Genomic DNA, 25,447 nt, shown 5'->3' with positions numbered 1-25,447 from the left:
CATTTCCCCCTTCCACCAGCCCCTGCTACATGTCTGATGGGCTCCTTTTCCCCCCAGCTGTCCAAAAAGTCTTGAAAGTGAAGTGACTGGTTTGTGGTTAATCTCCCCTGTTGTTTTTATGAGGCTCCCCGCCTCTCCTCCCCCGGGTCCCCCTTAAGGATCAAAGGTTAATTAATGCAGAGCAGACCATGACCGCAGTTATTCTGACCCCACAGGGCCAGGTGGTCCCAGAGCCCCGATATACAAGATGCGATGAAAGGGTGACACAGTCCTGGAATCTGCAAGATTATGAGGCATGGCGGGTGGGAGGGCAAAGTGGAGAGAGAGAGCAAAACCCTTTGGGGAGCTGACCCGTCTGGGTCAGCTGGGGGGGGGCAATTGGGGGGATGAGGGAATAGGGAGAGCCAGGATCATGGCCCAATCCACTCAAAGAACCTCAGTGTAACAAGTCACAAAAGCACGCTTCTCTGTAACTAGCTGCTTTTTTCGTAATGAGATTGTAACCGAAATACATCTTCCCCCACTCTCCAAAGTGGTTACGGTACCACTGTAATGAATAACTGGTTCTTGCTGTTTTTCTAGCCAATTTGACAGGACTTTAATTTTCATTCTTTTTGCCAGGCCCTCACAGCCCAAGCCAGACATAGAACTTGGACGTAACAAGTCACAAGAACCCAATTCTCTGTAACTAGTTGCTTTTTTCATGATGAGATTGTAACCAAACTACATTTCCCCCCACCCTCCAAAGTGGTTACAATACTGGCGTAATAAATAACCAGTTCATGCTGTTTTTCTAGGCAATTTGACAGGATTTTAATTTTTATTTTGCCAGTCCCTCACGACCCAAGTAATACATAGAACTTGGGTGTAACAAATCACAGTTTGTAACTCGGTAGTTATTCAAATTGTGAAAATAATCCCTGTAGAATGTGGGCTAAATTTTTGTTGTTCACATACATTTTGAATGCACTCAAGTAAGGTTTTTTTGTGTGTGTTTTTTTGCACTGGGTTGCCAAAAAAATCCACTTAACCCACGATAATCGATCTCAGGCTTTTTTCTTAGTTTTCCTAAAAGATTTGCATTGTCAGCTGTGTGAATAACTGATGTGAATACACCTGGGATAAACCAGAATAAAATTCTGCATGCCTTGAATATGTTTAAAATACTTCTGTTATCATCGACTCCATCTTTATTAGAGCGCTGACATGTGTGAGCAACAAGATTCACAGAAATGTACATAGATGCAGTTCTAGTTTTAAAAAATAGTGTGAACAACAAAACCAAAATGCATGAGTGAGATTATTCGCACAGTTGCACTAAAAACAACAACATCCGAATAACCCTCACTTGCTTTTATTTGGTAATGAGATAGTAACCAAACTACATTTTCCCCACCCTCCAAAGTGGTTACAGCATCGGCGTAATGAATAACTGGTTCTTGCTATTTTTCTAGCCATTTTGACAGGACTTTATTTTTTTTTCTTTTTAAAAAAGGCACTTTTCCTCTTTTAAAGAGAATAACAAAAAGTAATAGGAAAATAGTAAGTAAATATACCGACTAGTGTGAATAATAATAGCACCTGGCTACTTTTTAAACCACTACAGTAATAAATTACTTTTCAAAAGCAAATTCCCATGTTCTGAGGGAGTTATGTTGTTTGAGCTACAGCTCCCAGGATCTCCTACCAAAATTTGGGAAGTGGTAGTGAGCCACCATAGCATAGTGGTTTTGAGCATTGGACTATGACTCTGGAAACAAGGGCTCAAAATACAGCTCAGCCATGAAACCCACCGCCCGGCTGCATCTCTGTGAGTCACACTCTCTCAACCACAAAAGATGGCAATGGCAAACCCCCTCTGAAGAAACTTGCCAAGAAAGTTCTATGATAGATTCATCTTAGGGTTGTCATAAGTCAGAAATGATTTGAAGGTGCACAAAAACAACAACAGCAACGCCCAAATAAAGAAGTGTTTCTGAGCTCTGTAGTTATGTCAGAATCTGACCAGTACAGCCAGCACCTTCTTTATAAATACTGCATATCTGAGGACTGTAGCATGTACCAGATGTCTTCCAAAAACTTGACTATTTGTTATTACAGTTGAGTGAACTCATGTCAGAAAAACTTGGATGGAAAGGGGAAAGAGAAAATTAATCATAATGGAGAATTGTCCCAGGTTACTGATCCATCTCCGCCTAAAATTCTTCTAGTCCCCATGGAGATTATGCCAGTTTCACCACTCCTACAGACTTCTGCTTTAAAAGTGAAATTATTTTTTTCCAGAACACTCGCAAAGTCTTTGCCCGCTGAGCTTTCTGGCTTGCTTCTTAAACAAACAGAACTGAACAATAATTCAATTTATTGTTCAGTGTTTGATTTAGTGAACAGCTACAACTGGCCATGTTTCTCTTTGGAAAGAGAGTGTCATTGCTAGACCTTGACGTCTCCATTCGTCAGAAGGTCTGCTTATAAACAGGCTTGCTTTTTATTTCCTCCTGTTTTATCATTCTGAAGCATCTAGGGTGGCTGCCAATTCCCTTCCAGGCTTAGTTCAAAGTTCTGGTTCTTACCTGTGAAACCCTATATACCTTGGGGCCTGAATATTTCACAAAGCATCTTCTGCTGTATAACCCACTCTCTTGATCTTCTGATGATATTTTAGGACTCATCTGGACTGGCAACAAGCCTTGAGATTTAGCAACCCTTGGGTCAGTTCTTCTCTCACTCTTTTTAAAATGCCCAAACAATGTATCTCCTGTTCCAGTTAATTTCCTGTGAATTTCCAGCACCAGATGCAACTTTTCAAACTCAAGGGTTCTCTGTCTCTTCCCAAAATTACTGAGACATTCAAGGGTTCATTTCCCATGTCCATTTTGATGGCCGTGAGTCTTAGGAGCTTATTACATTTTAAAATAAGCCTACTTACCTCTTCTGTTTTAAAGTCAAATGCGGGATGCAGCCAGGTATTATCACACAGAAAATGCCACCGATGCTGCCACCTGGCTGCATCTAGCCTAAAATCCAGCTACAAGCTGTGCTCAGAAAGCCGATTTGCAAAGTTGGGAAGTTCCTGACTTTGAACATTTGCCATCTGAGCACGGATTTTAGCCAGGTTTCAGGTGAGATGCAGCCGGGTGGTGGCATTGGCAGCATTTTGCATTTGATAATACACAGCTGCATCCTGCATTCGACAGAAAACAGAAGAGGTCAGTCGGCTTATTTAAAAATGCAATAAGCTCCTAAGACTGATAACCATCAAAATAGACATGAGAAATGAACCCTTGCCTGTCTCAGTAATTTCTGGGAGAGAGAGAGAGAGAGAGAGGAAACCCACATAGTTGGCCTTGGGTCTGAAAACTCCTATGGGCAGAAGGCCAATGTTTATATACTAATTCTAAAATATACAATTGAAGGTTTGCACAGGTCAGACCTAATACTGTACCAAACACTGGTTTCTGTGATAATTCTGAAGGGTTTTTTTATAGACAAAATATGGTAGCTGACAGAATAGTTAACAGTTTGGTCACAGCCTTATTCCACTCTTTTCAGCCTTATTCCATTCCTCCTCTCCATCTCTCTCAGTTATGTTAAAACAGTGTAACCATAAGTCATAACCACAAAGGAGGACAAGGCACCACATAATGTAGGTCATTCAAGAAAAATGGGGGACATGACCAAATAAGAGCTAAAAACACATGAAATGTAAATTCATGCTTCTTAGGCTCAAAATGAAAATGACATTTTGAAATTCCTCCTGGACAGAAGGCTTGGGATCCCAAGAAAGGAGGACATCTGCTCAGTCTGTGTTAAAATCTTTCAATGGCAGAAGACTTATACCTACACATCCGTCCATCATTTTTCACAAAATAAAGTATTTCGAGTACAAGACCTGAGAAAATTTGGGAGTAGTTGGAAGTTGACGTTTAGCACCAAATCATTACTCTTTGACCATTGTGAAAGTAGGGATCAACTCTGCTTTACAATACATCTATTGCTTTTGTTGTTTGTTATGTGCCTTCAAGTCGTTTTTGACCTAAGGTGACCATATCATGGGGTCACCTTAGGCAAGATTTGTTCAGAAGAGGTTTGCCATTGCCTTCCCCTGAGGCTGAGAGCATGTGACTTTCCCAAGGTCACCTAGTGGGTTTATATGGCCAAGCTGGAACTCGAACCTTGGTTGCCGGAGTCACAGTCTGATACTCAAACCGCTACAGCTCATATTTGCTGTTGCTTTCTTCTTTTTCATGGAATTATCACAGCCATTTGGGGACAGTGGAAATCAACCCAGTGCTTCCAACTGGTTGCGACTGTGAGCATGCAAGCTTTGTGATGTCACCGGAATGACAATTCATTTCTGATCATTCCAAGGCCTCTTGTTGGCAATCGCAACACAGACTGATGTCTTGGCTAGTGTTTTGGCTAATAGCCCAAATGATTGCTGGATCCCACAGCTGCCTGAAGTGCAGCAAGGATGCCATGGCACTTAAGGATGAATTCAAAAATGAGTTCCTGGAGAGGAAACTCCGTGCGGAGCCAGACCTTAAAAAAAAACTGCAGGAGCTTGTGGACAATACCATAGAGGGCCTGTCACATCAACGCATAGATCCTGAAAAGTACATGGCTATGATTGGTAGGTCTGCATCCATTCCACATACCCCCCCTCAGTGGTCTCAGGACAACTAAATTCTTGGGTGGAATTTAAATTTGGGGGGCTGTAGGACCAAACCCTGACCCACCGCCCCAGCAATGATTTTTTTAAAGCACTGGAGGTGTAACTCTATAGCATTGCTTTATAGTGTGCACATGTCCTAATATTAAACTGCATTCATTCTGTTGTTCTTTTGATTTACATTATAGAGGCCCAGTTTAAATCTAGGGCATATTTCAGATGCTGAGGCCAGCCCAAAGTTGATGCCACACTGCAGAAATGAGCTATGCACACTGCATTGAGCCATGGCAGTTAAAGCATGTCAAACTGCATTAATTCTGCAGTGTACATGCAGCCTATGACAGTAATTGTTTCCAGATATCTCCATAAACTCCTCAGGATGTGCTGGACAACAATTCCCATCATTCCTAGCCAGCATGTTGAACAGTTAGGAAGGCTGATGACGATAAGGGCTCTAGTCCATCGCTCATGGAAGTTGCTGGTAAAAGCTTTCTTTCAGAGACTAATCGCACAACACACACATGCTGTTTTGTTAGCTGCAACTAGAACAGATTGACTGATCAATTGTTTAATGGTGAGTCAACACATAGGTAAAAAGAATAGATTCCAGCCTTCATTTGTTATTTTTGTATTCACTGCCAGGGAGGCAGTGGTAATTTTCTGCTTCTGGTGCCAAAAGAACATAAACATAACTTTCTAAATTTTGGAGAGGTGGTGTGAGCTTTTCTGCTTTGCTTTGGGCGGAAAAATATTTTGGACTACATCTACGCTGCTGAATTAATGTAGCTTGATGTCACTTTAACTGCCATGGCTCAATGCTATAGAATTTTTGGATTTATAGTTAAATGAGAGATGTAGCCTTCTCTGTCAAAGAGCTCTGGTGCTACAAAACTACAGAGCCCAGGATTCCATAGGATGGAGCCATGACAGATAAAGCAGGGCAAACTTAATTAAAGCAATAATTCTGAAGTGTAGCAGGAGCCTCAGAGATACTACTAAGCCAATTTGACCTTACATACAGGGTGACCAGATGTCCTAACTGCAAAGGAGGAGAAGGCACTGTAAAATGAAGGACATTTGAGAAAAATCTAGAACATGACCAATTAAAACCTAAAAACACTATGATATAAATATAAAGTATATAAGTATTGCTATGTATTTTATATGTATTATCCTACTATAGAGGCCCCTTCCCCTCCACCATTCCCTTCTCCTTTTGTGTTGTGTCTTTTTAGATTGTAAGCCTGAGGGCAGGGAACCGTCCAATTAAAAAGATTGTATGTACAGCGCTGTGTAAATTTACAGCGCTTTATAAATAAAGGTTAATAATAATAATAATAATAATAATAATAATAATAATAATAATAAATGTATGCTTCTTAGTCATGCTTAAAATGGACATTTTGGAATTCCTCCTGGACAGAAGGTTGAAACGTAGGACATGTTCTGGAAAAGGAAGACTTCTGGACACCCAGTTTACACACTCACAAGACAGTTCAAGATAGACAGGTTGTTGATGTAGAATGGGAATTAGACTAGATATAAAGAAATGCTAATATATAGTTGTGGGTTTGTTTGTGTTTAAGTTTACAAGAGAAAAAAGGGACAGAGGAAACTAGTTTCTCCTAAAAAATTTACTCTCTTCCATTGTCTTCAGATGAAACTACACTTGGAATACTTGCCACCCACTTCAAACGCTCTATGAACCGAATAATGGAAAATGACTTTGAAGGTAAAAAACTTGCTTGAATGAATGATACCGAATGGCCATATGGAATACTTGAGAGACTGGTTCCTTCTGAATGGTACACACACACACACACACACACACACACACACACACACACAGAGCATTCATAGGCATGGAAATGTATTAAACAAAGGGTGAATCTATGTTTAGCTTTTTAGGACATATTCCTCCAAGGTATGTCAGACTAGCAATGCTTTGCCTGTCCAGTTAAAAAGATAGATGGTGGGTCTTGATGATACTGCAGGTGCTTTGTTTTGCAAAAAAGTGAATAGTGCCATCTGGTGGCCCTTCCAAAATAGTATATTGCTATTTATTCCCATCAAAATGGATGGAAATTTGGAGACATTTAACCCGGGATATTCAATACTGTGGCCGTATTCCCACTAGGATTTAAAGTGAATTGCTGATCAGGTTATATGACCGTTGTTCCCATTTGAAATCGGTTCTGAACCTACTGTGATCAGTTTCAATTGTGATGAAGTGAGGTAAACGCAACCTCCCCCCCACTCTTTCCTGATACTAGTTCTTGGGTGCATGATTTAATTTTTTTTTATAGAAGACTTGATCCATTGATTTTGCAACTACTTGCAATCAGTGAGGCAAGTAGTTGCAAAACCAATGAACTGAATCTTCTATAAAAAATTTTAAAATTCATTTGTTTTGCAGCTACTTGCAATTACCCAGGCAATCCAACAGCAGCTCATAGGAGTTTATCACACGGGAGGAATTTCTCTTAATTTCGAATGAAAAGAAAGTGGGGCCAGAATGCATTCACGTGAATTTGCTAGTTCAGTGAATTTACGTGAATTCGAATTGCATTCGAACTGACTTCCCATTGCCAGAAAATAGCTTCCCATTGCCCGAAACTCCATGTGGTAGTCTATCACGCAATAACATTAAACCCCATGATTGCGTTCAGATTGCCATTAGATTATACTTCCAATTTCCCTTGTCTGATAAACTCCATAGTGAGGCAAGTAGTTGCAAAACCAATGAATTGAATCTTTCAATATTATATATATATCCCCCCACATATATATATATATCCATCCCTTACATCACTGATGATGCACAGATGATTGACATACATTTTGAAGCAGCACAAACTAGTGGGGATCACAATCACACCAAAAAAGAAGCAATTACAAGGGGATAATGAAAAGATCCCCTTTCATACTGGAAACGATGGACTTTTTTTGAAATGATTTACCAACACGGAGCAAAGGTGAATCGCAAACCAGTTTAAATGTAAGTGGGAATGAGCCCTGTGTTTCCCCCACATCTTTTTGAAAGAACCGCATTGATTTACATCTCTGGCAATGTGAATACGCTACCAAATTGGTTCAGATTGCTCTGTATCATTCAAGGGAATGGAGGCGGCTCCACTGTATCCCTAAACAATCATGTGTGTGAATAATAAAAGGGATAAAACAACTCATATCTGGGAACACAAAACGTAATGGGAACAACGTTCCCTATATGCATCGGTGCGGCAATCCGCATCTCCTCGGAACAAAAACCTAGCGTGAATGCCCACTTTGGATCCATTTCCCTTTTGCATGTGCTCGCTCATCATAAAGGTCTTGCCAAGAAACCCCAATGATAGGCCTGCCTTAGGGTTTTGGATTTTGGATAATTTCAAATTCAGATTTCTGGATAAGGGACACTCAATCTTGTATCCCCACCTTGGCTCTAAGGCTTCCTATGGGGGCTATAGAAATGTAAAAGGCCTCTGGATACGCCAGACCTTAAACTTGGAGTGAGGTGGTCCATTGAAATCATTCTTCTTTTGTCCTTTATTGTCCCGGGTGCTCTTCACCCTGAGCCTGAACAGAACACTTGAACCCATGAACAGCATTTTGAATGGATGGAAGAGGTATTGTTGTTACCAGTCTAATATGTCATCCAAAAGACAAATCTGAAACACTTCTGGTCCCAAGCATTTTGGCCCCAAGCATTTAATTTGGACCCAACTAGTTTAGCTGAAAACTGTATGAAGGAACTGGGATGCTGTACAAAGGAGTTGGGGAGTGGGAAGGCATGGGAGTGGATAGTAATGTTCTGATCTGTACATTTGTATGGGATTTGAGGATTAGGTCAGTTTGTACCGGAGTTCACAAAGATCAGATTCCTCAGGTGCTCTAACTCTAATGAGTGTATTTGAAGGTGCTCTTTTAGAATAGCAGGAGAAGTTTTAAATCGCGTACTTCATCTTCTTTGCCCCTCAGCCCTGACTCTTGCTTGCCCTTTGCAGATGGGCAGCTTTTTAATGAGGTGAACTGGAGCCTTCAGAAACTGACAACTACTTTTCAGGAGATCATGCCAGCAATTACAAAGCGTATGTTGTAATTAATAACTTTTAAAAGGGGGGGGGGGGTTCTGGGGTACAGGGATGCCCATTTTCTTAATCCTGTTAAATGTGAAAAAGCAGGTCATGGAGAGGAAAAGTCATTCATGACATGCTTAGAAACAGATATTTTTATGATTATTGCATATAGACATTTGACTTTGGGGCTGGGATGTGATTCTCACATTGAATTCTGAGAATTAATAGTTTTAATTCAACAAACTTATGCCTCAAAATGGCTCCTATTAATCTGTTGGGATGGCTAGGTCTCCTATATCACAGTGTCAATGAGACAAGAGAGATGGCACTTGGTGATGTAATGATGCGAAGCCTACTGATCTTATAAGGTTGTCCATTTTTGAAATTCAAAGAACTGGGTTCAGCCTGGAGGGACAGAACTGGAAGCATAGAGGTTCCAGGAAAATGGGCATGTGCACCTAGGTGAAAGAGACATAGAGCACAAGTGGGATGCTGGTATTTTGTGTTGAGTTGTTGAGGAAATTTTAAAACAACTTAACAACAAAGCTGGGAGCTTTCTTGGGGTGTACCTATACTATAAAATAATGCAGTTTGATACAACTTTAACTGCCATGGCTCCATCCTACAAAATCCTGAGATTTGTACTTTTGTGAGGCACCAGCATTCTTTGGCCACGAAGGCTAAAGACTTTGTAAACCCTACAAACCCTAGGATTCCATAGGATGGAGCTACAGCACTTAAAGTGGTGTCAAATGGCATTCTTTCTTCAGTGTAGATGCACCTTTGAGCTATTACTAGCAAGAGCATTTACATTTCTATATTGCTTAATAGTGAACTCAGTACTCTCTAAGCAGTTTACAATCTGTAAGCTAATTGCTTCCAACAACTGGGTACTCATTTTACTGACCTACTAAAGGATGGAAGGCTGAGTCAACCTTGGAGCTCCTGGGATTGAACTCACAACCTTGTGGCTCCAGCACTGGCACTTAACCACTGCGCCACCAGGCCTCCCTACCACTGTAACTGACCTCTTCTCCCCCAATATAAGTGGTCAGTTACATAACATCCATAATTTGACAAAGAATAAATGAAATCCCCACTCAGCCATGGAAATCCAGTGGGTGATCATGTGCAAGTCACACACTCTCAGCCTCAGGAGAACCCCCTTGCAACAAATCTTGCCAAAAAAGCCCTGTGTTAGGTTTGGGTCGCCATAAGTCAGAAATGACTTGAAGGTGCACAAGAACAACAACAACAGTTCTAGTCAGTTTCCAAAAGAAAGGTTACTGTTATTACTTTTATAAAAGTATAACTGTAACTGTAACAAACAGCTTTTGAAGAATTTGGCCAATAACTGTAATTAATTAATCCCAAACATAACTTTCCAAGTTCACCTCTCTTGAGGCCTTCGTAATGAATCCTCAGATTTAAATCACATATTCAAGCCTAACAACATTGCTGTGTCTGCCTTTTTACTTGTATTGCTGTTACGGAGGACTGGCTTCTCCTATGCAAACATGCTGGTACACTAGGATCATAATCGACAGCTTTCCTCTGGTTGCCCCCTCTCCTAATTAAATGGATGGCAACCAGATCAAACTGCTGAGAAAAAGGACAGTTATAGAGGCCAGTTCAGATGTGTTTTAACCAGGCGACCCTAGCTGGGCAATTGATACTGAAGGCATGAAATTGCATGGATTCAAATGTCATTCTTTTTTCCCTTTCTTTTCGCAGTGCATTGTAGCAACGAGTGTGGTGAGTATTAATTTGGATGGAGAAGAGGGTCCCTACCTGATATGGGCTGGAGGTTTTTGGGTGCCTGCTTTCCTCTCTTTGGCATAATTTACTGTTGTCAGAGTCTGACTACAAGGATGAGGGAAAGAAAGTAGCATTAATATATATTCAGGAATGTGAGCAAAAACCTACTACAAAGTAAGGGTATTTTAATCTGTCAATTTCCTTTTTTGTTGCATAATTCATACTTCCAGTGGATTGCTGTCCTATCTGTTTCATACTACGTTGTGAAAATTATTCCCACACTTCCCACATATAATTCATGAATATTTTGGTATGCATTTCCCCAAAGTATGCATTTTTATAAACTTTTTTCTAATACACACTTTATACACTTTTCCCATTGACTAAAATGTGAACATTTCCCCCAAAATACAGTGAGTCCTTGGTATCCGCTGGAGTTTATAATAATAAATAAAACTTTAATTTATATCCCACTTTTTGTTTCCACAATCAAAGCGGCGTACAACCTTTAAAAAATACAATATATACAATCCCCCCCCTTAAAAAAGGATTAAACAATTCCATCCATTAAAATTACAGATAAAAATCTAAAAACAATACTACAATAATAAAATAATGGTGGGCAAAGTCTTAATTTGTATATGTCTGTGGGGTGAGCGTTACATGGCTGGGATCTATTCCGGGAAGGCCTGCCGGAAGAGATCCGTCTCGATAGCTTTCTTGAAGCTCTCAAGGTTGGCAATTTGACGGATCTCATCCGGCAGGCCATTCCATAAAGTGGAAAAAGTCCTCTGGGAGGTCGCCGTCAATCTGGTCTTTGTGGACTGCAACAAATTCCTCCCAGAGGATCTGAGGATACGGTGCGGATTGTACGGAAGGAGGCAATCCCTTAAGTATGTTGGGCCCAAGCCATGGAGGGCTTTAAAGGTAATGACCAACACCTTGTACTGTGCCCGGAAATGAACAGGCAGCCAGTGGAGTGATTTCAATATAGGTGTAATATGGTCACTCCTAGTTGTTCCTGTAATCAATCTGGCTGCCATATTCTGCGCCAATTGAAGTTTCCAGACTAGGCACAAGGGTAGCCCCATGTAGAGCGCATTGCAAAAATCAAGTCTTGAGGTTACCAGTGCATGTACTACCGTTTCGAGGTCCCCCCGTTCCAGGAAAGGGCGCAGCTGACGTATCAGCCGGAGCTGATAACAGGCACTCTTGACTGTTGCATTCACACACACCCCCATGGATACCAAAATTTGTGGATGCTAAAGTTTGATTATATACAACAAGATAGTAAAATGGTGCCCCTTATATAAAATGGTAAAACCAAGGTTTGCTTTTTGGAATGTATATTTTCTGAATATTTTCAAGCCATGGATGCTTGAGATCATGGATAAAGAATCCGTGGATACAGAGAGCTGACTGTATACACCTTTTAGTTATATAAATTTTTCATTTGAATTTTCCACATACACATACAGTCTTGAGCATGGCACATTTCCCCCTGTGCTGAAATGCACTGTAAGCCTCAGAAGCATATTGATTTCAGGGGTAAGAGCTGCTTTGTCCTGTTGTCAGCCCTAGAAGGTACAGAAGGTATATTTCTCATAGGGAAACGATAGCCTAGTTAATATATTTTCCAGCCTATAGACTGGCCAGTGTTCCCAATGTGTTACCCCAACTCTAGATTTTTAAGGTTATAAAGGTTATGCTGGCTAGGGCATTCTAGGACCTGTAGTCCAATAAAAGGTAATCCTAGCCAGCATGGTATAGTGGCTTCAGCATTTGACTAAGACACTGGGAGACCAGCGTTTGAATCCCAGCTTGACCATGGAAACCCATTGGGCCTGGGTGACCTTCAGCAAGTCACATTCTCAGCCTCAGAGGATGGTAATGGTAACCCCCCTCTGAAGAAACTTGCCAAGAAAACCCAGTAATAGGGTTGCCATAAATTGGAAACTACTTGAAGGCACACAACAACAATCTGGTAGGGCAGACTGCTTCCTCTTGCTTCATCCCATCTGCCTGCTTTTGTCACCTCTGCGCCCAGACACCTGCTATTCTTCCAAACTGAGCCCTGTCCTCACACTTTCTGGTTCTCTTCTGACAAGACTCTTCCCTTACAGGTGTAATGATGTATGTCTCTATCAACTGCTTCAATTGTGTCACACGCTCCCACTCGTGCAACAAGGGCATTTATTGTGGAGGTGAGACCTTGGATACCACAAACAAAATGGGCAAACGTTTGTTCTGAGGTGGTGCGATGGGAGGTGTGACATAAAGAATGAGGGCTTAAATCCAGGGACTCTCCACTTGGCTCGGGTGGGGACAGAAAGCGAGTCCTAAATCCCATTTAAGATTTGGTTTGATCTGATTTAAGATTTGACAGATCAGATTTAACATAGCAGCTGGTGAGGCCTGGCAGTGGAATAGATCTTGATGGATTTTACAGAGAGGAGGATACAAGTAGAAATGGATGAAGATCTGATTCTGGACTGTGCTCTGAGATGGCACAAAGCAAGCCATGGTATGAAGATGTATAGATTCTACCGGGTAAGTTGTATTCCAGCCAGCTTCATCCCCCCTTCTTGCCCCCCAAAATGTTAATTAGTACTCTCCTTCCAAGAAGTTACATATTTATAATTTACATTTTGATCTTCTCCATCCTCTGCAGAGCTTAGAAATATATGTGTCTTCTTCCCCCTTCTCTTATTCTCAGATAGGTTGGCCCAATGTTAGCAAGGGAACTTCATGTCTGAGTTGGGATTAAACAAAGGCTGTGTCCACATTGGGGAAATAACTCAGTTTGGCCCTGCTTTAACTGCTCTGGCTCAAGGCTTTGGTATTCTGGGAATTGGGAGTTTGTTGTAGGGCCCAGAGCGGACACTGCTCTGTTCTGGGCCCACAACAAACTCCAATTCCCAGAATTCTATAGCCTTGATCCAGAGCAGTTCAAGCAGGGCCAAAACAGGTTATTTCCCCAATGTGGGTGTAGCCTAAGTCATCTTGGGTCTTTGTTCTGCTGCACCAGAATGAGGAATCTCTGGCCCAAACACCAAATTTGTCCCACTGGGTCAAATTTGAGAACATAGAAGGGAGAAAGGGAGTGGCTGAACCAGGAACCATTGTAGAAAATTGCCCAGAGTAACTTGATGTGGTTTCCAACATTTTTGGATAACAACTCCCAGAATTCTAAGTATTCCTCCCTAAACTGCCAATTCAAGTAATCAATAGGATAAAGCCATTACAGTTAAAGTGATACTAATACTGTGAAATCACTCTCTACTACATCTGAAGAAGTGGGTTTACAGCCATGAAAGCTCATGCAAAAACAAAAACCAGTTAGTCTTAAAGGTGTTGCTACGTTCCTTATTTTCTGCTCCCCCTCCCTCCTACTTTTTATGCTGCAAGAGACTGAACACAGCTACTTCTCTGAAAACAATACTGAGAAAGAGACTATAGTCTACAAAGAAAACTTTGCAGGCTCTTCCTTTAATTACCTATTCTAGCTGAAAAAAACAGAAGGAATGTAGGTAGTCTGCTTTGACAAGCGTTGCTGCTTCAATCATTTTAAAAGAGGATGGAAGGGGTCCCTTTCATTAAAGGGCATGGTCCAAATGGAGGGACATGGCTTTTGAATTTCTTCTCTGGTTCTCAGATGAAAACATGTTGCCCACTTTGCTGGCTCTCACTTTTAAAAGAAGACAAGCTATTGAAGCCAGCCTTCCATTACAGGTGAGGTGGTTGCTTCAAGCGACATATTTGATGTCTCATGCAAGGACAGCAAAGTGTTGTTTAATTTGTATACAGTACAACACAGAAAAGGAAGGGGTTTTTACTGCTGGGGGAGTATTTGTGGGATTTTTCTGTCTCATGTGACAAAATAACTTGTATCATCATCTGGATACTGTACACTTTGACATGCATGGCTGTATGGGGAGTCACCATTTACTATGTGAATCTCAAAATGTCTTGAGCTGGTCCTGTGGGTCCAAAACGTGTAGACGTGACTCTCCCTAATTCATATTTTATTACCCAGACAAACAGATGTTATTCTGATGGGTGGTGAGCCAGTGTAGAGTGGTATGAGCATTGGACTGCGATTATGGAGACTAGGGTTTGAATCCCTGCTTGGCCATGGAAACCCACTGGGTGACCTTGGGCAACTAACCCTGGTCCCTTGTATAAAATGGCAAAATCAAGGTTAGTTTTTTTGGAATTTATATTGTTTTTAATGTTTCAAGCCATGGGTGGTTGAATCCATGGATAAAGAATCTGTGGATATGGAGGTCCAGCTGTCGTTTGTGCATTGGACTCTGGAGACCAGGCTTCAAATCCCCACCAAGTCATGGAAACCCAGTAGGTGACCTTGGGCAAGTCATTCTTTCAATCTCAGAGAAAGAAATCTTGCCAAGAAAACCACATGACAGCTTTGTCTTTGGGTCGTCATAAGTCAAAAACCACTTGAAGGCACACAGCAACAACACAAGGAACAAGTTCTCCCTGGACAACGTTGTTCCATTTCAACCTTATCCTTTCCTCAGGTGGTGAATGGCAAACAGCAGGTGATGACAACTGGCAAAGATTCCTTTCTGGTGAAGAAAGAGGCAAACAGCAATGACACAGGCAGATACCGGTGTGAAATGCTGGATCCGGAGGGAGATCCTGCCAGCCGACTTGAATTCCATGTAGTAGGTGAGTGAAGTGACCGTGGGCTGAGGATGCTTCCCCTATCACTTTCACATGGAGCGGGGGGAGGAAGGCCTTTTCCAAGATGGAAGCCAGGAGTTACAACATCTAGATGAACCATATACAGCAGGGGTGGGGGATTACCAGATCAAGGATGTTGCAGACCAACAACATCTGGAAGGCCACACATTCCCCATCTTTGATCCAAAAACAAAGAAAGCAGTATTTTTTTCTTTAAAACTATTATACATATGAAAGTGGATGAAGATTTAGAGAGCTAACAGGCAGGGCAAAAATTGCTGGAGGTTCCAGTATTTGCAGTCCTTGGGGTTTTCGAGATATCCAAAGGACCTTCTTGTTATCCTGGATTATTTGTTGGCAATTCCCAGCAATAGCCTCATTTTTTAAATTCCCACTCTCTGTTGTTTTTTAAAACCATGATACATAATCAGATCAAAGAGGTTTTGAGGGACACATGTGCATCTGTTGTGGTTCACGCCAGACACCAGGTTGAAAGAGGCCTGGAGTAGACAGTACTAGGCTAAGTGGAGCCTAGTACTGTAGACTATAGACCAGGGGTCGGCAACCTCCGGCCCGCGGGCCGGATGCGGCCCGCGGAGGCCTGCCGCCTGGCTCCTGGCTGCTGTTGCCGCTGCTGCCGCCGCCCATCATGGCTTTTCGCCGCTCTGGGCGCCGCCATTTTGGGCGGCAAAATGGCGGCGCCCATAGCCCCAGAGGCCGCTCTGGGCGCCGCCATTTTTTCGCCCAAAATGGTGGCGCCCAGAGCGGCGAAAAGCCACGATGGGCAGCCGCGGCGGCAGCAGCGGCGGACCTTTAGGAGGCCCGCTGCCGTCCCTGGGGCCCTCCAGCAGGGCTCCGAGGGCGGCAGGGGGCCTCTGGAGGCCCCGCTGCCGTCCCTGGGGCCCTCCAGCAGGGCTCCGAGGGCGGCAGGGGGCCTCTGGGGGCCCCGTTGCCGTCCCTGGGGCCCTCCAGCAGGGCTCCGAGGGCGGCAGGGGGCCTCTGGGGGCCCCGCTGCCATCCCTGGGGCCCTCCAGGAGGGCTCCGAGGGCGGCAGGGGGCCTCTGAGGGGCCCGCTGCCGTCCCTGGGGCCCTCCAGCAGGGCTCCGAGGGCGGCAGGGGGCCTCTGGGGGCCCTGCTGCCGTCCCTGGGGCCCTCCAGTAGGGCTCCAAGGGCGGCAGGGGGCCTCTGGGGGGCCCTTTGCCATCCCTGGGGCCCTCCAGGAGGGCTCCGAAGGATGGCAGGGGGCCTCTGGGGGCCCTTTGCCATCCCTGGGGCCCTCCAGGAGGGCTGCGACGGCGGCAGGGGGCCTCTGGGAGGCCCGGTGCCATCGCTGGGGCCCTCCAGCGGGCCCTCCAGCGCTGGCGGCCCCCACCAGCTTTTTTGCCGGTCTCTGACGGGGCCTGGGGCCCCGTCAGGGGCCAGCAAAGATGGGGAGGCCTGGCCCCTGGAGGGTGGAAGCTCCGCCCCCGGCATGCGGCCCCGCCCCAAAGGGTGGAAGCTCCACCCCCGGCACGCAGCCCTGCCCTGTAGGGTGGAAGCTCCACCCCCCGCATGTGGCCCCTCAGTCGCCTGAGGGACACCAACCCGGCCCCCGGCTCAAAAAGGTTGCCTACCCCTGCTATAGACTGACTCAGCTGGGGATGTTCAGAAAACAACCCATCATCATGCATTGAAAGAATTCACGGCAGAGTAGTGGTCACAGATCTGTAGGAGATAGCCCCAGCCCAGATATGGACAGCCATGCTCACTCTGCATGTGAGGGGAAGCTGTAGGGACATGTGTTGTTTGGATTCTCCTCCCCCAAAGGAACGATCACAATTCTTTTCTTGTATGAAGGGGCTCTGTAAGTGCACATAAATTTGCGTAGAGAGCCCCTTCTTGCACATACTGAATTGAACACTGACTGTGGAGCATGGGAGCAAAGAGCATGGCTAAGCCACTCATTGCTGAAATGTTGCCACGGGTTTTTCGACATATGTATATATATCTGTGATCTGAGGGTTAAGGTAGAATGCCTAATAGGGTGCTCACCAACAGCAAAACTTGCCTATATATATATGTGTGTGTGTGTGTGTGTGTGTGTGTGTGTGTGTAGTCCCCTATGAGGCTTTGGATATAGCATGAGATGACACAACTCACAGAAAAAGACAATAATGCTCAGGAAAGTAAATTGAAGGTAGTAGGGAAAAAAGGGAAGACAATTGGATTGGCTCAATCCAGGAAGATATGGCCCAGGCAGGGTCTCTTATTCATAGGGTCTTCATCCCTTCATCCACCATCTTGAGGGAGAGAGAGGCAGGCTAGCTCCAAGAGTCTTGCCTGGAAGAAGACAAGCCCTCCCTTCATCCTCCATCTTGAGGGAGAGAGAGGCAGGCTAGCTCCAAGAGACCTGTCTGGAAGATTAACCATCCATTAAGAAGCCATGCCCTCCCTCCAGTCCATCTCCCTTGGTCCAAGCCTCGGAGGTAGACAAGAACTGCTGGACCTCATCCCCTTCCCCACCACCTCTTCCTTCTTTTGTGTTGTGTCTTTTTAGATTGTAAGCCTGAGGGTAGGGAACCGTCTAATTAAAAAGATTGTACGTACAGCGCTGTGTTAATTTACAGCACTTTCTACATAAAGGTTAATAATAATAATAATTCATATTGAAGCCAACTTGGTAGTAGTTAACAACAATGTGCTGCCCTATTAATGAGGGATGTCTGTGAAATAACTTTGAAAAGGTTTTTAGTTGATTAACTGATTAAGATCACAGATTAAACAAAAAAATTGTTCTCTTCCATCCCAGAAACAAGAGCCCTAAACTCCTCTTTGCTATTCAGAGCTTGGAAGAGTTACTAGCTCTCAGAATTTCCAGTGGCCACAGTAGCTTGGGGATGGATTCTGGGAGTTGTAGTCCAAAAATCAACAACCCCAACTTCCCAACAAGCTCTGTTCGTACTCATACATCTACTATCTCTCTGTTCTTCCCACCTTCAGTGTTGCCTCCAGTTGGGAAGACCACTTGGTTCACACGTCCACATATAACTATGATGGAAGGTTCCCTTGCCTTGGGTGTTTCTTCCAGGGCACCACCTCCCCAAGAAGACTGGACAGCTTGGATAGTGATTGGGAGCACCGGAGGGGTGCTTTTCCTGGTTGTTGCTGGCTTGTGAGTCTCACTGTTCGTACACACATGTAGCCCCATAACTGAAAATGAGAGTAACCACACCCTTCTTTTCTGTTAAACATTAATTTGCAAACAACATAGTATCCAAAACCATCCACCCTAGATGGATGGCAGGACATTCCCAAATGAAGAATTAGCAATTTTCCTGTTTTTTATATATGCCTCCTCATCCCCACTTTAAATACTGTGGAAAAGCAATTTCGCAAACTAGTGGAATGTGGTTTGGAAAAGCTTGGAGGAGAGATTATTGGGTGCAGATAAAGGTTAAACATTTCCCCCATCTGCTGCTTTCTTGCCCAAATGATCCCCTCCTCCAAGGGATCTCACTTCTAAAAAATAAGCAGCCCATAAAGTAAGTAGCCCTAAGGGCAGATTGGAATAGGGAGATGAAGAACAAGCAGGCCGAGTAGGGTTGCCATAACTGTCAACCTCCAAACAAATGTTAAAAAATGTAGGACAAAATTTAGCCCCAAATGTAGGACATATTTTTAAAATGGAGGACACACAAACAACTTTTAAAAATTAATAATTTTAAAAAGCATTAATATAAACGCATTCTTCTTAGGCGTGCTCAAAATGGAGGACATTTTGGCATTATTCCTAGACAGATGGCTAGGAATAATGCGTCCCAGTACCGCCAAAACCGTGGCAACCCTAAGGCAGAGGGACCTGCAGTAAATGTAGAGGTTGTAGGAACAAGATTTGAATTCCCCTCTTTAATGGGCTGAACTGCAAAGTTATAGCTAGGTTATAATAACCTTAGGAATGGAAAAGGCAGCTGTGAAAGAAATACTGCTGGAAAAGATACTGAAGAGCAAAGACATGCAACTGAGCACTAAAGTCAGAATCGTCCAGGCCACTGTATTTCCAGTTACCATGTATGGATACGAGAGCTGGGTAGTGAAGGAAGCAGACAGAAAGCAAATTAACTTAGCCAAAATGTAGTGCTGGAGAAGAGTACTTAGGATACCACGGACAGCCAAGAAGACAAACAAAATGGGTTCTTGAACAGATCAGGGATCTCCTTGGAAGCTCGGGCCCGGTAGATACTGCCTGCAAAAGGCAGGCTGGAGCTGCCCCTTTGCTACGCAGAATTACCACAGCAACCAAATGGCACGGTACCACTGCAGCAAAAAAGGAGCACTTAGAATCAGCTCCTGTTTGCTGCACAGCTGTGACGCAGCAAAGCACTGTAGGATGGTGCGGTTACGTCACAACTGCGCAGTGCCATTTGGATGCTCGCAGCTGTGACATCACCGACGAGTGCGATGTGTGAGCAGGGCCATGCAATCATGGTGCCCTTCCACATGTACAAGGGTTAGGGATTGTGTGGTTGGTGTGTGCTCCCTAACCTTAGTATCGCCAGGAGCACAGCGCATTTGGGCGGTCTGTACCGCGCATAAGATTATCAAGTTGAGGCTATTGTACTTTGGCCACATAATGAGAAGGCACAGATCACTAGAAAAAACAATAATGCTAGGAAAGGTGGAGGGTAGAAAAAAGGCCATAAACCAGATGCATGGACACAATCATAGGGGTTATGGGCAAGGGCTTGCAGGATCTGGACAAGGCAGTGGAGGATAGGGATTCTTGGAGATATTGCCATGAGTCCAAACCAACTCGAGGGTAGCCGACAACAACCAATGTTAACCCTCCCATTGCTTTGCATAGATAAACTTGTTCATTCAAATTAACAGTAAATCCCAGGAGACAGGACTAGTGACCTACAAAAAGTTGCCCTAGAACATTCCCCAGAATCATCTGCAAGACAACTGGGCAGATGCACAGGGTCTCATTGGGAGACCAGGCAGAACTGGAAGTGTTCTCTGAAGCGAAATTATTTGGAATCTGTTATTTTAGAGTTTATCTTCTCCTCTGTTCACAGCCTCTTTTTATTACAGCGTGTTTTATTATCGTCGTAAGAACAAGGAAGATGAGGAGGAAGATGAAGAAGAAGATAAAGAGAGTGAGAGTGAGTCTTCAGAGATGGTAGAAATGTGAAATTTCATCTATGCTCAAGAAGATTCATATATGTCAAATGCTCCTTATATTATTCTTGCTCTTCTAATTCATTCATTTATTAATGTATAAAGACAGTGGATATATTGTACTAAATGAAGACTTTGCTGAGGTTGTACTGGAGAGAATTATGTTTAATTTCTCGGGAAGCCAGGCTTACTGGGTATTTTTTTCCATACAAGGCCTCTGATGCTGCTTGAACAAACCTGTTAGTTTCATAAAGGAGTAAAAAAAAACCAAAAAAACCAAAAACAGAACAACATATCTGAGGGAGCGAGAAATGATGTTTATTTGGAGAGTGGGCAACACAGATTGAAAATGATGGTATGTTCCATTTTGAATGTATGGGTGTTGAAAACATGGCAGAACTAAGAAGTGTTCCTTTTTGGACTAGAAATCTCACAGTCCCCTAACCAGCAATGGCCACTGTGTATGCTGGCAGGGAGATCCTGAAAGGCATGATCTAACTTTTCCAATCTCTAGCTCAGGTTACATTTTTGCTTTTCTTATGAGGTCCACTTTGTGAGTGTTTCCTATGGCAGGCTCCTGCTTGAACAAAACAAAGTTGAATAAGGCAGATGACTGCTTTGAAACAAGCAATTTATGTGTTAAATGCCACCATTTCGCCTGACCATTTGTCTGGTTCACCAAAATCAGAAAGTTATAGGAATAAGCCATAAACAAGGACCTCATGTGGCCTGTTGACCCTTCAACTACAGGGGCTGTGCACGGTGGAGGGGTATGTTTACTCTAAATGTTCAAACAACCTACTGAAGTACTTCATTTTTATACTGTTAGTCTTCATAAGGTGACAGCATTACATTGTGGGCAGCAGGCTGTATTGCAGAAGTGTCTGGCTCTATACCTGTAGCCAGATGTAAAATGATTACAACAGTGCTGAGACCTCAGGAGGATTTGCCAGATCTCAATGCTTCTGAGATCCTGCCTGCTTGCCACAAAGCATGGAATGACCATCTAGGGGGCTTCAGAGACAGCCCATGGTGTGGGACTGAATTCAGACACTACAGTGGGAGGAAAGGAGTACTGGCTTCTGTAGTGCCCCAAAAAAGACACATGGAAGAGTAAGTTTCCCTCGTATGTGTGTGTGTGTGTGTCCCTAACAGGATACCAGCCAATCTGATCCTGTAAATGTTGTTGGACCATCATCCCATATATTCCTGGCTTTGCTAGTGTTGATGAATTGCTAGGGTTGATGAAAGTTTGTGGAGGGCCACAAATTCCCCACCTCTCATCCCAAACTCTTGACAGAACTACATTTCTCAGGAATTCTAATGGAGTTGGAATGACTATAATTAAACCAGATTAAGTCTTTGGTTAGATGGGCTATTAAATATCCACACAGTATTAACAGTAAGCACAACTGTATCCTTTCCCTAACCTAATTAGTTGAGATTTTCCAGCAACCTTAGATTACTGGAACGGGATCCACTATCACCATCTTTCTGTGAATGTGCCCCTCTTTCCATCCAGCTTCCTTAGGGAGCTGGCCTGCCACCCTACCCCCAGCCCAAAGTATTTTTTTGTTTAAAAGCTCTTGGTATGCTTACGTTCCTTCCACATTGTAACACCAAATAAAAATAAACCTAAAAGAATGGCATGATCTGCTGAAGGTGGTACTTCTTCCAAAACACATTTTGGACCAGCTATAAAAAATATTGTACAGTCCCCAACACAGACGGTCATCTTCTTTCTCTTCTTTTCAAGAAAACATGAGGTTGCCACTGCTGGTGAACTCCACTTTGACTGGGTTTTGGAAATTATAGCTTCTGCATCACCCCAGGGACTGAGACTCCAGAATCCAAATTGTTTTAAGAATTGGCACTTTCCTTCCAAATGAAACAAGATGGTATGTCCTCAGCAAGGTGGAATATGTATTTCCTATCTTCAACCATAGTGCATCTAAATCAGTGGGACAGTCCAGATGCATACAGAACTATTATCCTCATGCTTCTATGAAGCCATCATGGTTTCTCGAAGAGGCTATTATCCTGCACAGCAGCATTTCCCATTCTGTTAATGACTTCTAGAATTGTTGTGATGCAGATATTGAATGATTAAGGTGGCAAATGGAAGTGACAAAATCCACAGGCCAAACTAATAATGCAAGGTGGTCTTCAATATCAAGAACCCAGATGTTTGCAATTTGGTTCCTGCCAAGACGGCATCCAAGGTTGTTAAGAACTCATACACCAATTTTTTGATTCCAGGCAAGACTGCATCCAATACTGGTTCAATTTCAAATGTTGATTTACTTGCTTCAGAATGAATCAGAAGTTCAACAGAAAAACATATTTCAGAAAATCCCAAACCACTATTTTATCCCTCTAATGTGTCTCACTGATTTTCCAAACACTGGCTTCTTCTGCCTCCAGATGGATGCAAGCAAGACTTGTTTCTAGGATTGCCTGGCCCTTCAAGATGAGGCACAGCACTGATACAATCAAACATCAGTGACTCAATTATTCCAAGGGAGCAGTTGGATGTAGTATTAACAGAAACAGGACCATCTATGATGAAGCTTGGTGTTGACCCCTCAAATACTGTTATTGTTGCCTGTTCAAGATGGAATCCAGTGCTACTATGACTTTGAAGGATGTAAGAAGGATTTTCCCCCTTTCCTTCAGATCTTGGTGACCAGATGGACCACTCTATTTACCACTGCTCCACCATTAGATCTATCATGTGGTTGACACCAAGGTCAGACGAATCAAAAAAGTCTGTGCAGAAGATACTGCCACCAGCAGGGCTAGTTGATCCCAAACCAGATGCAGAGCCTGAGGTTAAGGCCTCTAACCAATCAACAGGGTCAAATCCAGCACGGGTCCCATTCCTTTGCCAGGTGTCTGGGGGAGATGGGGGCATCTCCAGAGAGTCAGGGGAGAAAACGGAAGACAGTGAATCCAGTGATGTAGATGAGGAGAAGGCTGTTGAGAGGAAATCGTAGGGGCCAGGAAAATCAAAAATGGCAGAGGATACCAAAGGAAGTTCACTGCTGGGCCGGGCTTTCTTTGGTGGTGATGCTTCTGGGTGGGCAAGTGGAGATGGGGTAACCTGATCATCAGAGACTTCTGGGGTCAAGGCATGTGTCTGAAGAAGATTGTCTAAAAACAGATTGAGAGAAAAGGAATTACTTTGTTACAGTAGTGAAACGACTGAGCTCTCTTAGTCCAGCTCTCATTTGAATTGAGGCTCAAAAAAGCTGAACCTCATCCCTTGTTAAGTGGATTTGAATTTGCACTGGACCGTGTGTACTAATGACAGCCTAGCATTTGGCCATGGATGGAGTACTAATGTAGTGCCAATATTTGACAGCTAGGCTGTGGGCCTGAGTGTATGGGGAGTGGCCCAGCACAAAGACTCAAACAGGTGCAGTACTGTCACAGATAGCCCCAGCTAGCCTCAGCCCACAATCAGCCGCTGAAATAAAAGGCAAGCTGCAATACAAAGTACTGGAAGCAATGTCAGATATATCTCGTAAAAGACATCCTGACTTGTTATGTTACCTTGGCCTATATTCATGCAATTTATAGCAGTGATTCCTGGCAGCTCTCTATTTGGTTAGTTTCACCTGGCTTCTTACAGACTTTCAGTTTTCTGATCCTCAGACTTATGCTAGCTGTGGCTTATTCTTCCACAAAAAATTATTTATGTCAGCCAGTCTCTCACCACTGGGTAGCCAACAACCATACCCTACTTCCCTACTATTAGGGACCATATTGCAAGTACTGTAGAGAAAATCTAATTCTGAAGGAGACTTGAGATCCAAGAAATCATACTTTAGAAAAGGAGTTAACAGTAAAGTGTGGCCCTCTACTTGTTGGAAGACAACTTCCATAAGCCTTAGCTAGAACAGCAAATGAACAGTGAGGAATGACCAGATTTGTAGTCCAGCAACATCTCATAAGTTTCTCAGATCTGCTTTAGATAAATTTCATCTTGCCCCATCTCTGCTCCTGCTGGTAAATTCCTTGTTCACACAGTCTTGGTTGAAAGCTGCACTCTAGTGGTTAGCAAGGCTACTGGAACTATTTTCTCACCTGTACACATCAATGGTTCTTCCAAGATGTCTTCAATTGATTGACTTGGTACCAGCTGCACAAAGAGAAGATAAGGAAGAACTTATGTTAAAAAGATCTCTCATTCAACCCAATTATTCATCCAGCTCTGAGACAAGTAGGGTTTTCTTTTGTAAAGGGCTCCCTTGTATGCATGTAATATAGACACTCCAGCTAAGGCTGAAAGCTACCTCAGCTGCTCTCTAAGCACTGGGCTTTTGTCTGCTATCAAGAGAAGAATAATCATCCCCTCCTAAAAACAGAGTTGAGGGCAAGAAAGGAAGATGGCTCCTTAGGAGCAGAGGTATGTCTGAGAAAGAGCAGAGGGACTTTGTAGTTTGGAAATATTCAAACAGATGGTTCCAGAGTTGCCCACATTCCTGCTCCCTTTCATTCTCCCTTGCTTGGTGAGAACAAATAGATTAATGAGCATTGAGAGGTCTGCTGAACTGAAGCCACAGTTCTCATTAATATGGGCAAAGCAAAAGCAGCCACCAGTAAACAGAGTGATAAGGCGTTGAGGGTGGAATGCTGATGATGGCTGCTCCCTCTGCCCCACTCCATGTTACCTGAGCTTTCTGGATGGCTTCTTGGAGCTCCTCCTCAAGGGAACGGGTTCCTGCTGGGGTGAGATCAGCGGGGCTGGCTGTGATTTCAAGGGGCAGCTCCATATCAGAATTAATGGGCTCACAGGATGGAGGGCACAAAACCTGGTCAGAAGATGGAAGAAACATAAAGAGCTGAGCCTGATTTCTTCTTTCTGTTCCAGGCAAAAAGCCCTTTCTCTAGTTTTAAATGGAAGTGTGGGCAATTGTGGCACTTCAGGGGCTACTTTTCTGTTCCCGGGATCCTCCAGTGGCCACACATACGGTTAAAAATACCAACCCTCAGAAGAAAACTGGATCTGCTCAGAAGTTCTTAGATTTTTATAACTGAGCACCCATCCAAAATGTTAGGCAGACCAGACTTAGAA

General features: G+C 43.5%; 2 protein-coding genes across 3 annotated transcripts in view; one reads left to right on the top strand and one right to left on the bottom strand.

The window, feature by feature from the left end:
• Positions 1-4,398: 4,398 nt before the first annotated feature.
• On the top strand, positions 4,399-20,594 carry LOC149303724 (izumo sperm-egg fusion protein 1-like). The gene is made up of 9 exons (XM_089480183.1): positions 4,399-4,630; positions 6,327-6,401; positions 8,674-8,757; positions 10,480-10,500; positions 12,627-12,707; positions 12,953-13,053; positions 15,045-15,195; positions 18,190-18,361; positions 20,281-20,594. The coding sequence occupies exons 1-9, from the start codon at positions 4,399-4,401 to the stop codon at positions 20,378-20,380; spliced, it is 1,017 nt and encodes a 338-aa protein (XP_089336309.1). The 3' UTR covers positions 20,381-20,594.
• Positions 20,531-25,447, bottom strand: part of LOC149303723 (myocardin-like) — a 30,588-nt gene continuing 25,671 nt past the window's right edge. For both annotated transcript variants that reach the window (XM_089480180.1, XM_089480181.1), the window contains exons 11-13: positions 25,044-25,184; positions 24,457-24,511; positions 20,531-23,520 (exon numbers count right to left, since the gene is read on the bottom strand). In XM_089480180.1, the coding sequence (XP_089336306.1) occupies positions 23,072-23,520; positions 24,457-24,511; positions 25,044-25,184 (645 nt within the window). In that variant the 3' untranslated portion in view covers positions 20,531-23,071. The remainder of the gene's footprint in view (positions 23,521-24,456; positions 24,512-25,043; positions 25,185-25,447) is intronic.

Source organism: Sceloporus occidentalis, unplaced genomic scaffold (genome assembly GCF_023333645.1).
Source record: "Sceloporus occidentalis isolate IW3139 unplaced genomic scaffold, rSceOcc1.0.p SCAF_14, whole genome shotgun sequence".
Taxonomy (NCBI): Eukaryota; Metazoa; Chordata; class Lepidosauria; order Squamata; family Phrynosomatidae; genus Sceloporus; species Sceloporus occidentalis.
Note: the sequence above shows the minus strand (reverse complement) of the source record. Positions and strands in the feature narration are given on the sequence as shown.

Coding starts and splice junctions, on each gene's coding strand:
- LOC149303724 (XM_089480183.1), top strand. CDS start 4,399: ATGTCTTGGCTAGTGTTTTGGCTAATAGCCCAAATGATTGCTGGATCC. Junction 6,402..8,673: donor AATGGAAAATGACTTTGAAG/GTAAAAAACTTG, acceptor TGCCCTTTGCAG/ATGGGCAGCTTTTTAATGAG. Junction 15,196..18,189: donor ACTTGAATTCCATGTAGTAG/GTGAGTGAAGTG, acceptor TCCCACCTTCAG/TGTTGCCTCCAGTTGGGAAG.